This window comes from Protomyctophum bolini (assembly GCF_963924005.1).
Source record: "Protomyctophum bolini genome assembly, chromosome: 22".
NCBI classification, from domain to species: domain Eukaryota; kingdom Metazoa; phylum Chordata; class Actinopteri; order Myctophiformes; family Myctophidae; genus Protomyctophum; species Protomyctophum bolini.
This window is the reverse complement of record NC_137883.1, coordinates 23,447,681-23,463,000: the sequence shown is the minus strand read 5'-3', so window position 1 is coordinate 23,463,000 and position 15,320 is coordinate 23,447,681. Positions and strand designations below refer to the sequence as shown.

At 45.7% G+C, this 15,320-nt stretch overlaps 1 protein-coding gene across 16 annotated transcripts in view; it reads left to right on the top strand.

Moving 5' to 3' along the window:
- The window catches only part of fnbp1b (formin binding protein 1b), a gene marked incomplete at its 3' end in the record, with an annotated part of 101,696 nt that overhangs the window by 44,273 nt on the left and 42,103 nt on the right, over nucleotides 1-15,320 (top strand). For all 16 annotated transcript variants that reach the window (XM_080755937.1, XM_080755936.1, XM_080755928.1 and 13 more), the window contains exons 5-6: nucleotides 9,514-9,576; nucleotides 12,182-12,286. In XM_080755937.1, the coding sequence (XP_080612063.1) occupies nucleotides 9,514-9,576; nucleotides 12,182-12,286 (168 nt within the window). The remainder of the gene's footprint in view (nucleotides 1-9,513; nucleotides 9,577-12,181; nucleotides 12,287-15,320) is intronic.

Sequence of the window (15,320 nt, the reverse complement as noted above, 5' to 3'; positions counted from 1 at the left end):
ATGAACGGGACTCGAACACGCAACACGCTGCCAGGCCAGAGCCTATATTATGTGGCATGCGCCTGGACCTCTTGGTCAGCGGGCATCTTGGTCAGTGTTAGATTTCTTTTCTCGCAATGTCCCGCGACTCCCGCCCCCATATTTGAATACTGGGCCCTGGTTGGTTATAGCCTGGTTCCAGACGAATCTGGTTGGCCGTCGTCTCCATTTCGTCCTCCCACTTCAGAGACTTAATCCTCCTGGGGCAATATGCATTGCTAAAGGCAGATGAAGGCTGGCTACGTGATGCTAGTTGCATCCTCACCTATACCACTGAGGAGCCCTCACCGGGAGGACATAGAGCCTTCACCCTGCTCCTTCCGGCCGCCCCCAACGCTCCAACTTCCACCCCAGATCGCATAGGAATACGTGCTTCCCCTCCCTGAACAATCTGTTGACCCCCTCCCCTCCCCTCCCATCTATTGTTGTTACTCTACAAAAACATATTTCACTTCAGCCCATCCTGCCGTACTGTTCTGTTCCTCATGATTCTTCATCAACATAGTGACCGTCTCCAACTAAAACAAACTCAACCGGCATCGTCACACACATGGCGCTTCTAAAACCCTCCCCATACCCTCCCCAACGCTGAGATCACCCCCTTCAGTCGTCACTTCATAACGCTGAGATCACCCCTTTCAGTCGTCACTTCATAACGCTGAGATCACCCCCTTCAGTCGTCACTTCGCAATAATAATAATGCCATCTGGACGGAGACACTGACGGGGGGGCTTTTTCCACTCCGTCATTTGCAGCATTAACCCATTTTGACCTGACAGTTTTCTGAAAAAGCTATGTTTCTATGTCAGTCGTTCTTCGATTTTTCAAAAATAGCAGACCTACAAGCTCGTAGCGCGCCACTCGGTAGCGCGCTGTGAGCTTGTAGATCTGCTATTTTTCAATAGCTAAAGCATAGCATAATGCTAACACCAAAAAGGGTTCCCGCCCCAAAATGGGTTAAGCAGACCCCCCCCTCTCCCTGACATGTTGTGGTGTGTGTGAAGCCTGATTTATACTTTATTTGCACACTGGTGTTGTCCTCAGTAAATAGCAGATGTACTCTAGACTGTACGGGTGCAGTATACTGTACTTAGTTCAGGCTATAGTCATTGGTCCGACAAATGACAACTTACTGTACCTCAAACCCTAACCTAACCATAACCGCAAGCACGGGAGCATGAGCGCATGTTTGAGCGGAATTACTGTACGTGCGGATCCCGTACTGTACAGGCTCACAACGCTGTGATGTTGTACATCTCTGCTGTCGGGAGTAAACCTCATAACTCCAAAATGTTCATTTTTCAGGAAATGAAAAATGTAAATTTTTCAGGAAATTAAGAAAACCTTATATATTTTTTTAGTTAGTTGCTTTAGCAGACATTTTGAGGGTCCAATGGAGTTAAGAGGTTTTGTCCAAAGCACTTTCTACTACTTTCCATTGGTTCAATATTTTCGAAACAACACACAGACATAAAGGGTGTTCAATAGCACTGATTTATGCCAAAAAGAAAAAAGAAAAAACCTAAAAAATGGAGGTTTCTTCTCGACAGAAACACGCAACAAGGAATGGTAGCATCGTTGCTATGTTGAACGGGCTCTGAAAACCAATATCACTCTGGGCTCAACGTCTAATCTAAAAACTAATCTAGTTGAATATTACAGTCGAGTAGGGGGTTCCCAGACCCCCGAGTCGAGACCCCCAAAAGACACAAAGTAAAATAAAACAAACAAACATGACATTATCAATTAAGCACTTAAGCCCTACATAAATACAAATAGTGTGTTGCAGTTTGGCTTGTAGATTGGGCTCTTCTCACCACAGTTTTTAATTAGGAAACATTATAGGAATTAGGAAAACATGGACGTTTATATTTTTTGAAACTTTCTGTTATTTATTTTTGCGACCCATTATAATGGGACACACTGCACTATTATCACACACACGCACACACACACACACACACACACACACACGCACACACACACACACACACACACACACACGAACACACGCACACACACACACGCACATGCACACGCACGCACACGCACACACACACGCACACACACACCCACACACACACGCTAGTACGCTGAAAGAGAGAGAGCAGCCGTTCCCTCCTTCCGTCCATCCGATCCTTCCTGCGCTGTGAGGTCATGGCTGAGTAAATATAGATACACACTCTGGGACAGCCGGAACGCCGGCCAACAGCAGCAGGCCCGAGTCATGACTGGTCCGGGACCCCTGTGTCCTCCTGGACGCAGGGACCATGACCGGGACCCCTGTGTCCTCCTGGACGCAGGGACCATGACCGGGACCCCTGTGTCCTCCTGGACGCAGGGACCGTGACCCGGACCCCTGTGTCCTCCTGGACGCAGGGACCATGACCGGGACCCCTGTGTCCTCCTGGACGCAGGGACCATGACCGGGACCCCTGTGTCCTCCTGGACGCAGGGACCGTGACCCGGACCCCTGTGTCCTCCTGGACGCAGGGACCGTGACCCGGACCCCTGTGTCCTCCTGGACGCAGGGACCATGACCGGGACCCCTGTGTCCTCCTGGACGCAGGGACCGTGACCCGGACCCCTGTGTCCTCCTGGACGCAGGGACCATGACCGGGACCCCTGTGTCCTCCTGGACGCAGGACCGTGACCGGGACCCCTGTGTCCTCCTGGACGCAGGGACCATGACCGGGACCCCTGTGTCCTCCTGGACGCAGGACCGTGACCGGGACCCCTGTGTCCTCCTGGACGCAGGGACCGTGAACCGGACCCCTGTGTCCTCCTGGACGCAGGGACCATGACCGGGACCCCTGTGTCCTCCTGGACACAGGGATCGTGACCGGGACCCCTGTGTCCTCCTGGACACAGGACCATGACCGGGACTCCTTGACGCAGAAATAATGTATTATCTTATACTCGTCGTCTCGTCTCTTCAGAGATTACATGTCTGGGACCACATAGAATTCTTTAAAAGCCATAAGTCACTCTATACGTCACGTCCTCCCTGGTCAATATCACAGCAGATTATCTCTGTTGGGTGGAAACCTTGTGTGTCCAAATTAAAACTGTTACTTTTCACGATCCAACTATTAAACCATCAAAGGTAGCAGAAACTCAGCTATACTCCTTTTTCATGTCAAGGACCCCCAGAATTATCTGTATTTGGCTGCGGACCCCCATCTGAAAATATGTAGTTCCAGGGACCCCCCCAGAAGCAAAGATTTTAGTTAAATACGTTACGTGAAAGAATATATATTCAAAGATTTGCGCCACATTTTCATGATTTTTCAAAAATAGCAGCTCTACAAGCTGGTACCGCGGCATTCGGTCCCGCACTATGAGCTTGTAGATCTGCTATTTCACAGTAGCTAAAGTATAACGTAATGCTTAAAACACCAGAATGGGTTAAAGTTGTGACACATTGTGAGGGCTTGGCGATCTGGCTGAATGTTAGCCCCCCCTCAACAGGCCCCGAGGGTGATTAATCTAACTCAGAGGAGTGTACTGTAACAACTGTAACCAGATGGACTCGTGCACTCGCCCAGAAACACACAAACATATTAAAGAACACCTGTTCGCATTATGAACACAGTGTAGAGACTGTGAGCTGCAGCGGCGGTGTCACTATCTAAAGCCCATTTCCTGTGCTTATTTCTGATGATTCCGCACGCACAGGAAGCTCTAGTGCAGACGCTGACTCCAGACCAGCACAGTACAAGCTGTGCTGGTGTAGGATAGTGGATAGTGATACACAGGAAGCTCTATAGACGCTGACTGCAGATCAGGTCCTTAAAGTAGAAGCTCTGCTGCTGTAACGGTGGTAGTAGCAGCTTGGTGAGTAGTCTGAGTACACACGCACGGCTCTCACAAATGTACAAAAAATTACTTTTAGTGTGTGTAGTAGTGTACCTTCTCGGTTATGCTCTCTCGGTTACATTTTCTATCCTCTTGGTTGTACAGTATCATCTACAGTAGCAGTTGAATGAACAGCATATTGATTCCTCTGGGCGCCCCCCCCCCAGCCTGTGATGGTTCACTGCTCCTTAGGAGGACAGATTTCCCAGGGGGATAATGAAGTCAAATCTAATCATCGCAGTCTGAAGCATTAAAGCTACAGGCTAATAATAATGACCCCACCATACCGACGTTATCGTTGCCGTTTGCATCTTCAATATTTCCACATTGTGTTATCGTTCGTAGATGTAATGCCCTACTTCATCGTCACAGAGGAAACAGTCGCTCTACAAATTCACAGTGCACCACGATGTGGCACAGATTGGCTACTTTCTCTATAGAAAAACAAATCACACCCGTGTGAAGTGAGGGGCGCTCTTATATGATCGTACATCATCATGACCTAAAATAGACACTGTGCCTATTTGCTCAGACGCTATGATGTAAAATTATCCATTCATTGTCAATGGGAATTTAATGTTTGTGTAGGACGGAAATCTACACTAATAGCTGAATATACCGGAGGGGCTAGCGGTCCTCAAAAACCCATGTGCAGGTTGGTGCCTTGCATGGTTTCCTCTGCCATCGGTGTGTGAATGTGTGTGTGTGTGTGTGTGTGTGTGTGTGTGTGTGTGTGTGTGTGTGTGTGTGTGTGTGAATGGGTGAATGTAATGCACAATCTACTGTATGTATTGCATTCCCTGAAGAAGACCTTACAGGTCGAAACGTTGGCTTCTTTTTAATACATTTCCAGCATGGTGGCTATGAGTGTGCAGCCTTTTATCGCCTTAGACCTTCAGCACCTCACCAATACTGGTGTGCACCCTTCTCCTGTTTGTCTACCAATGTATGTAAAGTGCCTTGGATAAAGGTGCTATATAAATGCACCATTTACCATTAGATTTTTTTCCCCTTCAATTTCAGTAACAGTTATTTGGAGGTACAATAGTGTGCTGGTGCTGCTGCTGGTGGTGCGTGTTGGAAGCAGACAGGGTTAATATGGGATGAACGGCCTAATAGTCTCAGTGGCCTCTCAGTGTTTGTGCTGAGGAGAGCGGCATTAAAAACGTTGGGCTCAGCACAAAGGCCGCTCCGCTCACCCATCATGGCTACCTGAGATCACACAGGGCTTAGGTGTCTCCTCTAATGAAGCCTGATAAAGACCCTTAAACACCACCAGGCCAGCCAGTCCCCATGGGGGAGTGACAATCATCCGCGACACTTGTCGTATAAACTGTACACAGTGCAGTAGTTGTAAAGTGATACCTGACCGTTTATCGACCTCCTCCTCTCTCCTCTCTTGTTGTTGTTGGAGTACGGGGGGTCACCAGTGTTGTTTTCGTCGACTAAAACTAAGACGAGAAATGTTCGTCGACTACCTTTTTCCACTGACGGAAACTAAATGAAAACTAAGCCATGATGACTAAAACTAAGACTAAATGTATTGACAGATTTTAGTCAAAAAGTTTACTCTGAAAGAATATATTATTCAAAGATTTGCGCCACATTTTCACAATTTATTTTTCTCCAAAATAGCCAAAGTATAACATAATGCTTAAAACACCAAAAGGGGTTCCCGTCCTGAATGGAGGTCAACCACACCAATGCAACTCCTTGAGTTGGTGTGGTTGAACGGTTTTGTTGCAAGGAGTTGCAACTGCTGTGGTTTGGGCTTTAGCCTGCGTCATTATGTGAAAGACCAACATCCTTCAGTTCAGCACACCTGGCCGTTGAAATGGATCTGCTAACGACGTCCCCTTTCCTTTAAAGAGCTCAAGTACTTCCTCCGAGCACGGTGGAGCACTTCCTTATTTGGCTTATCTTCCCTAACATTGTCAGGGAAGTGAGATCGCGTCAGTTAAACCATGGTCTCACATACAGAATCGACAGTATCCTTTTATGCAATCATATCCACACTGGGCTTGCTTATAAACGTAACTGTTATCTTGCAGTTACAAGATTATAATGCATTATAATCTGTCAATCATACTTGACCTTACTTATCTTACTTATCTTATCTTTATAAAGGATTCCGTGTATGAGTTCATATAACTATAATTCTACAGTAATATTATGTATGTATTTTTGACAGGGGGCAGGCAGTCTTCCTAGGAAGATTCACCACACTTTGAATACTAGTGAGTGAGAGCCTCCACTTCTTGCAATTAGAAGCATTTGAAGTTCCGGTGAAATCCACCCAGCGGCTTTCCGTCGTGTCCGTCTGTGTCTGTCACTGAATGGCAGGAGAGTCATCAGTATTCAGCTCAGCTATACTGTTGGCACCACCGACCGGTGGCCTGGGGGAACAAAACTAAATCAATAGCCTGTTCTCTGGGACACTTAGATTCTACATTGCTGATACACTTGTATTGATACAGTAGAGTAGCTGATATACCTACAACACATGATCAGTTAAGCCTCCGTTATACTCCGTTTGGTGGCGGTGTCGTGCTCAGTAAATTGCAGATCTACAAGCTTGTATAGATCTGCTATTTATGGAATGCAGCACTAGCCATGAAGTATAACTGGGGCTTTAATCAATGTCACCTGTGTCATCGGTACAAACGCCAAAGGGTCTGCAAAAGATATGCTCATTATGCAGAATAAAGTTTTAAAGTACAATATTTGCCTCTGACACGCAGTGGAGTAGAAGTAAAAGAGTTGGAAATACACCAGTATTTGAGTAAATGTACAGAGTACCAGTTAGGTGTTTTTGTGGTGGTTTTCCACTGGGTCTGGCTGTGTTCCAGGATGCACACAGGGCTGGGTGTGGACAAAGTGCTCTGTCTGCTCCCCTGCTGGAGTGAGTCGGGTCACAGCGTCACGTTTCCAGTGTGCAGCGAGCGTACTGCAGACAGGACCAGCTGCCTGACTCCGGCTAATGAGACTCGTGAGCTGGCTGTGGTGATGACACACCTGTTGTGCATCAAGCTAATCGATGCACAAGAGCATGAATCAGCCACCCCGCCCACGCACGCACGCGCGCACGCACGCACACACGCACACAAAGGGAGAGAGGGAGAGGAGAGCTTCTGTTATGGCAGTTGTTGTGTGTTGTTGCCGTCGAGCAGAAGCCTCTTATCGCCATATTATTCTTCGTGTTCTTTGGTACATTATTAACGCCCTACTTGATCATACCTCACACAAAGGTATCCAAGATGGCAGATCCACGAGGTCCAAACACGGCTCGAAGCGACGCGTCTTGACTTGAGATCTGCTGATCTGAGATCTGCAGATCTGCTGCACATACAGTAATGCTGCTAGAAATCCTGCAAAGTAACCCTTTTGGTTTCCACCGGACAGCAACCATGTCTGCTATTGTTTTCATGGGATGATACATGCATACTCCCGTGACGACAGAATGTCGTAGGGTTTGCGATAATATCGATATTAACGATAACACTTTATCTGTATGTAATATCACAATATCCTAGATGATATATCTAGTGTCATGTCACAATATTGATTATAGTAGGCCTTGCCGAGACATCTCCTCCTGTTTCTGACGCTTGTATGTCACAGGGACTTTACCCAATCCAACCCTTGATGCTACTGTACCAAGCAGGGTCCCATTTTTTCATAGTCTTTGGTATGACCTGACCCCGACCTCCCAGTCTCAGGGGCAGGGCGGACACTCTAACCACAAGGCCACTGAGCTTATTGACATTGATTATAGTATTGATGAATTTGCCCAGCCTAGTTTGAATGGAAATGCTGCTGTCATGTATATTATAGACTAGAGTGTCGCAGTCCCGCCCCCTTTCATGACGACGACAGGCCCAGGAAAGAATTCCCCATTAATTTTTCCCAAAAAGTATTTATTTAAAGTCTGTAAGCCTCAAACTAATTTTGCCAACTCAGATCGTGACAAATCATGACAACAAACACTATGTTTTTGGGCCGATAAAAATAATTAGAAAGAAGAAAAAAGGGGGCAGGGTACAATACTTTTTTTTTGTTGTTTTTCATTTTTGTAATTATTTGCTTGGTTTGTTGTCATGATTTGTCACGATCCAAGTTGGCTTTATCCGACGCTTTAAAGGTCTTTAAATAAATACTTTTTGACATTATTGAATTATTTTCTGGGCCTGTCGTCGTCATGAAAGGGGGCGGGACTTGCAACGCTCAATTCTGCAGGGTTTCACTGTCTGTCCTACCCCTTCCAACGCACGCACGCACGCATGCACACTCATTCACCCTCTGGTGGAGCACACAGAGTTGAAATGAGGATGTGAGAGTTGGAGGTCACGTTTAGAACCTCTGGGCTTTTTGCACTGGATCTAATTCTCACTGCAGTGCACACTTCTCTCTGCAGCACACTTTACACTCTCTCTCTTCCCATTTATCGCTCTACGTTAGGGGTGTAAATCCATATTTCGATACAGTTACTATATACGTTACACCCCTACTTTCCGTTGCTTATATTTTTTATTTCATTCGGAATGTTTTCTGAATTAGAGTTGAGTCTCAATTCCTCTGATTCGTGCAGGTCTTTGCTGTTATTTACCAAACAGCTTTTCGTCGTGTCCGTCTGTGTCTGTCACTGAATGGCAGGAGAGTCATCAGTATTCAGCTCAGCTGTACTGTTGGCCTGGGAAAGAACACCAAATCAATAGCCTGTTCTCTGGGACGCTTAGATTCAACATTCCTGATACACACACACACACACACACACACACACACACACACACACACACACACACAGAGTGCAAGACTTTTGTCTCGATAGCTGATACACCTACAACTAATGATCAGTGTTGTGCTCATTAAATACAACAGCTTGGGAAGTATGCTGCATGCGTGCGCGTGCGTGCGTGCGACAGAGACTTTGTGCAGTTAGTGTGTACTTGTGATCAGGATTATAGTTTCTATGTGATGTGTTGGCCTTTTGGTTGAGGTTTTGGTCATGAAGTATATTTCATACTGCTGCTGTTATACTCTCCATTCCACATGATGTATTAATACACCTAATCTTCTTACACAGTGTGAATATTCATTATTCAGTAGATATATAAGTACATAGTAGGTCATAAGCGGACTACTTCCGTGTTCTTTTTTTTTGCCGTGGGGGAACCCGGTGACACTTGCTATTGCTATAGAAACCATAACCGATAAATATTTTTATGAAACAAACGCGTCACATGGTTGGACCATTTCCTCTTCTGTGTTTTGACTCGGAGGCACAGTGTTGCTATGAGTGGAGATTCTGTACACTACTGTTTGTACGTATCAGGTAGAAAACTAAGACGAAAAGTGTTCGTCGACTACCCTTTTTCACTGACGAAAACGACATGGAAACTACATGAAAACTAAGCTACGATGACTGAAACTAAGACAAAATATATTGAAAATTTCGTCAACAAATAAAAACTAGACTAACATTTTAGGAAGGGACTAGTGGACAAGAGATCCAGTATAAGTCATTTTACACTTGGTTGCATACTGAAAATAGCAGATCTACAAGCTATAAAAGCACTAACTCCCGCCTCTCTTTCTCTCTCCTTGTTGTCCTGACAGCATTTCCACGATGGAAGAAAAGCACAGCAACAGATCGAGAGCTCGTGGAAGCAGCTGGAAGTGGTGAGTGACATCGACAACGTCTCCTTTTGCTCCATTCGTTTTGCAGAAAAGTAGGCTGCAAAGTGCAACATATAATAAGTAACTAATACTTAAATACATTGCTTTGTGGTATTCACATGGTTGTACTGTACCAAGGTGCTGTTGACAGTTTTCCCCTCAAGGTCATTCTTCACAGAGTTTGCAGCATAAGCACGAATAGCAACATTGTGTGATGTGTGCCATTTAAAATGTGCCAAAAGCTAATCTCGCGGCCTGGGCCATGGCTCAGCGGTCCAGGCACCTTGGCTGTCTAATCCAGTCTGGCAGTGTGCCGCGGGTTCGACTCCCGATCCCGACCGCCTTTACTGCATGTCACCCCCCCCCCCCCCATCTCTCTCCCCATTTCCTGTCAGCCTACTTACTGTCTGTCCCTCCATAAAGAAATATAAAATACAGGCGAAAGCCACAAAAAAATAAACTAATAATAATCTCGCATTCTTTATGGCACATTTTTGCACCAATATGATTAATCCAAGTACAAAATAACAGAAGGCTAAGTTCATGGCCAGCAGATACTCCTTTAATGCGCCAGTGCACTGGCCACTGGCCACACGGTCCCCGGTTCAATCCTCCTGAAGTGAGTGACCACCACTCAGCCATCCTTGAGCAAGGAACTGAAGCACAAACTACAGTAGAACTGCTCAGCAGTCAACTAACAGTACAGTATGACTGTGGTTGTTGTGGGGCCTGGGCAGCTCCCAGGCGTGTGTGTGTGTGTGTGTGTGTGTGTGTGTGTGTGTGTGTGTGTGTGTGTGTGTGTGTGTGTGTGTGTGTGTGTGTGTGTGTGTGTGTGTGTGTGTGTGTGTGTGTGTGTGTGTGTGTGTGTGTGTGTGTGTGTGTGTGTGTGTGTGTGTGTGTGTGTGTGTGTGTGTGTGTGTGTGATTTTTGAAGCGTGTTGCAGATGAAAATTCATGCATTCGTGCTCACCGAACATACCCTGGATAAATAAATAAAGATTATATAAATTATATAATAATAATAATAATAGGCGAATATTCTGCAAAAATGTAAAAAGAAATTGGACTCTGTTGGAATGAGTGTGTATATTTAGTTTCTGTGATGAGAGCTAATCTTCATGTTGGTTTGAGACTGTACAGGAGAGTTGTCGGGCACAACTTGTATCTCCACATAAAAGAAGACAGAGAAACGACATCTGAAAATTACTGCCCTACTTAGTTAGAGTGTATATAAGCACAAAAGTAGTGAAAAAGCGGATATATATATATACAAGCTCACAACGTGTTCGCATTGCGGCGCCTTGCGAGCGTGTAGATCTGCAAACAAAAAGTAATAATTATTCATTTGGAACACTCTCTCCACAACCTGAAAAGTATTGGATTTTGGACATACAAGGTTTCCACCCGACAGTGACGATGTACAGTAATATATGACTGCCTTGTCCCTTTCTGCGTGCGTGCGCCTGTAGCGTGCGTGCGTGCGTGCGCCTGTAGCGTGCGTGCGCCTGTAGCGTGCGTGCGTGCGGGCGCCTGTAGCGTGCGTGCGTGCGCCTGTAGCGTGCGTGCGTGCGTGCGTGGGCCTGTAGCGCGCTCAATGATTCCATTGTGTGCGTGGCCAGCCCGGCAGAGGGTTCAGAGGTCACACTCACACAACAACCAGTGATTGTTCAGTCCGAGGCTCAGAGAGAGGGACGGATGAATCGCCGTTCTGTACACAAAGAAATGGCCACCATGAACATTTGTTTAATGTGCGGACTGTAAAACTCAGACAGAACCCGGCTTTTTGCTGCCGAGCCTCTGCAGCCAGAGACAGACAGCAACTGGCCTCTCTGTTGCGTTTACAATGCACGCTCTGATATGCATATGACGAACGCACATATGCGCTCTGACGTCCATTGAAATCCTTATTCAAAGGTCGTTGCATATATAGAGAGTATAACGCTGTATAACTGTGCTTGTGCTATATCAAATGTACATATGTATGTAATGTATATCAAATGCCGGCTAAGGTTTTCAGTCTAGTTAGAATCTAGTTTTGCGAGCCAGACCGTCGCCTCCCACAATGTTCAAATGCTTTCCATCACACAGTCTGGAGCAACGGAAGAGCTGGAAATGATCGCCCCCGCCCCCCCCTTAAACTGTAAATCAAAAAGCTTCAAAGCATACTATAGCTTGGTCCTTAGCAGAAATTAAATTAGTTCAGAAAGGGCCGGAAATGACGAAGAGATGACGGGAGGTGTAGTTCCAGACTCTACAGTATAGTCGGTTGGCACCAGTAACTAAAAGTAATAAAATTGTAGCAGAGTAAAAGTACAATATTTGCCTAGAAGTGGAGTGGAAATACTGACAATTGGAAATACTCCAGTAAAGTAAAAGTACCATAAAATTGTACTTAATTACAGTACTTAAAACTCATTCAGTGCCACCTGGTTGCCACCGAAGCCCATAATAAATAAAAGAAAGAAAATGTCATTCTATTGTGCATGTAATCATGTGCATATCATCATTCACGAATATATTTAAAAATAAAAACTCCTTTCCACCATGTGGTAAACCTGGTGGCGTGAGACCTGCAGTCAGGTGATGTGACTGTGTTTTTTTTCCTCCAGTGTAAAAGACGGTTCGAGAGGGACTGCAAAGAGGCGGACAAATCTCAGCAGTTCTTCGAGAAGATGGACGCTGACATTAACGTGACTAAAGCCGACGTGGAGAAGGTACGTGACCTACTGTAGCATCATTCATTCAGCAGAGTTACAGACCTGTAAGGGTCCATTTGGTTCCATGTGTACAGAGTCACAGACCTGTAAGGGTCCATTTGGTTCCATGTGTACAGAGTTACAGACCTGTAAGGGTCCATTTGGTTCCATGTGTTACACTCTCAGAGTCACAGGCCCGTAAGGGTCCATTTGGTTCCATGTGTACAGAGTCACAGACCTGTAAGGGTCCATTTAGTTCCATGTGTTACACTCTCAGAGTCACAGACCTGTAAGGGTCCATTTGGTTCCATGTGTACAGAGTCACAGACCTGTAAGGGTCCATTTAGTTCCATGTGTTACACTCTCAGAGTCACAGGCCCGTAAGGGTCCATTTGGTTCCATGTGTTACACTCTCAGAGTCACAGACCTGTAAGGGTCCATTTGGTTCCATGTGTACAGAGTCACAGACCTGTAAGGGTCCATTTAGTTCCATGTGTTACACTCTCAGAGTCACAGACCTGTAAGGGTCCATTTGGTTCCATGTGTACAGAGTCACAGACCTGTAAGGGTCCATTTGGTTCCATTTGTTACACTCTCAGAGTCACAGACCTGTAAGGGTCCATTTGGTTCCATGTGTACAGAGTCACAGACCTGTAAGGGTCCATTTGGTTCCATGTGTACAAAGTCACAGACCTGTAAGGGTCCATTTGGTTCCATGTGTACACTCTCAGAGTCACAGACCTGTAAGGGTCCATTTGGTTCCATTTGTACACTCTCAGAGTTACACACCCATAAGGGTCCATTTGGTTCCATGTGTACACTCTCAGAGTCACAGACCTGTAAGGGTCCATTTGGTTCCATGTGTACACTCTCAGAGTCACAGACCTGTAAGGGTCCATTTGGTTCCATGTGTACACTCTCAGAGTCACAGACCTGTAAGGGTCCATTTGGTTCCATGTGTACACTCTCAGAGTCACAGACCTGTAAGGGTCCATTTGGTTCCATGTGTACACTCTCAGAGTCACAGACCTGTAAGGGTCCATTTGGTTCCATGTGTACACTCTCAGAGTCACAGACATGTAAGGGTCCATTTGGTTCCATGTGTACAATCTCAGAGTCACAGACCTGTAAGGAACTGGTTGAGTCCAGACTCTATTTAATTTTTCTCAGAACGGTCCCGACCAATCGGAGGCTCTGCGGCTTCTGATTGGTCTCCAATAAAGTCACTTCCTGACTTGCCTACATATAGGTGACGTTAGGTAAATCCAGCTCAACAGTATGATAGGACGTTAAGGAAATCGGCCTATATACACAGATAAGAGAAGTGTGTTTGTCTCTGCACATCTCATGCACAGTAAATCTATGGTCAGCATGTGCTGAAGTGTAAGTGTGTGCGCGTGTGTGCGTGTGCGCGTGTGTGCGCGCGTGTGTGTGTGTGTGTGTGTGTGTGTGTGTGTGTGTGTGTGTGTGTGTGTGTGTGTGTGTGTGTGTGTGTGTGTGTGTGTGCGTGTGTGTGCGCGTGTGTGTGCGCATGTGCTTTCTTCTGGCTCATATCCATCAGTAGGATCAATGCATGCAGTGATGAGCACACAATCAGATAAGACATGATGCAGCCCTCTGGCAGCTGATATGTCACGTCTATGTGGGTGCAGCAGAGATTAATCAAACTCATTGATTTGACCATAAAATTGATTTTGAGTGAAACATTTTTCCCTTTTTCATTCAAGTTCATTTTTTCTCGAAATTACACTGAGTAATTAAAGTCATTTTCAGTGTCGTCGAGTAATACAATATTATAGAAAAACATTACAATACATCAGAAGTTCAGAAAGAAAGAAAAACAAAAGGTAATGTGAATTAAAACAAATCTCAAAAATGTGATCGAAAGTCAGTGTGAGACTATTCATTCCAATGGAAGAGTAACCATGAACACAGCTTCTGAACCATTCTTTAGCCCACCATGGTCACTGAACAAAGTATTGGACGGTTGGACCCAATAGTCACAACAAGCCACACAATCTTCCCAAGATTTTTCATAATAAAAAGGCATTTTTTTCTCCCCCCAGAGGGAAAATCAACTAGCAGGGTATATTGACCTTTCGCTGTCCCAGCAACGCACTCTCGCGGGATCTATAGCACCAGTAAACGATACATAAAGGAGGACGCCCACTTAGGAGACCATTTGTAGGATTTGTGGGACCATTTGGCCTCTAGTGGCTCCCAATGGAGCGTTGCAGTCCCGCCCCCTCGAGAGACCCGGAAAATAAATCCCCGTTCATTTTCCTCATAGACTTTTCAGAAAGTATTTATTTAAAGACGTTTACGCCGCGGTCAAAGCCAACTCTTGTCGTGACAAATCATGACAACAAACACAATTTTTCGGGCCAAACAAAGAATTAGAAAGTAGAAAAAAACGGCAGGTTATAACACTTTTTTTGTTGTTTTTCTTCTTTGTAATTTTTTGTTTGGTCCAAAATATTGTGTGTGTTGTCATGATTTATCACGACAAGAGTTGGCTTCGTACAACGCTTAAAAGGTCTTTAAATAAATACATTTTGAAATGCCTATGGGAAAAATGCATTGGGATTCATTTCCTGGGCCTGGCGTCGTCAGGAAAGGAGGCGGGACTGCGACGCTCTATTGGGATTTAGGTCTATCTTCCTAAATCAACCATCTTTGGTGCTGGTGCTTCTCCATTAACATTCAGAGCAGTGCGAGCATTGCAATGCACTGTGGGTAATGATTGTGTGCTGGTGCTGCTTCATCAGCAGTCAGAGCGGGGCGGGCTCAGAGTCGACGCGCTTTTGGACCCGATTGTTATGCTAATATGGACCAGAACAACGGCTCCCTCTGTCCCTCCGGAGCCCGCGGCCAAAGAGCCACAATAGGCTGAGAATAGCCCTGACTGGACCCAGAGTATCGGCCTTTCTGTCTGGACTGCATGTATGTAGGGCAGGCTATACAAGATTAGAACACACACACGCACCCGCATGCGCACAGGCACACACGCACACAGTGTGTGAGGCTATTTTCGTCAAAGAGTTTTTGGTGT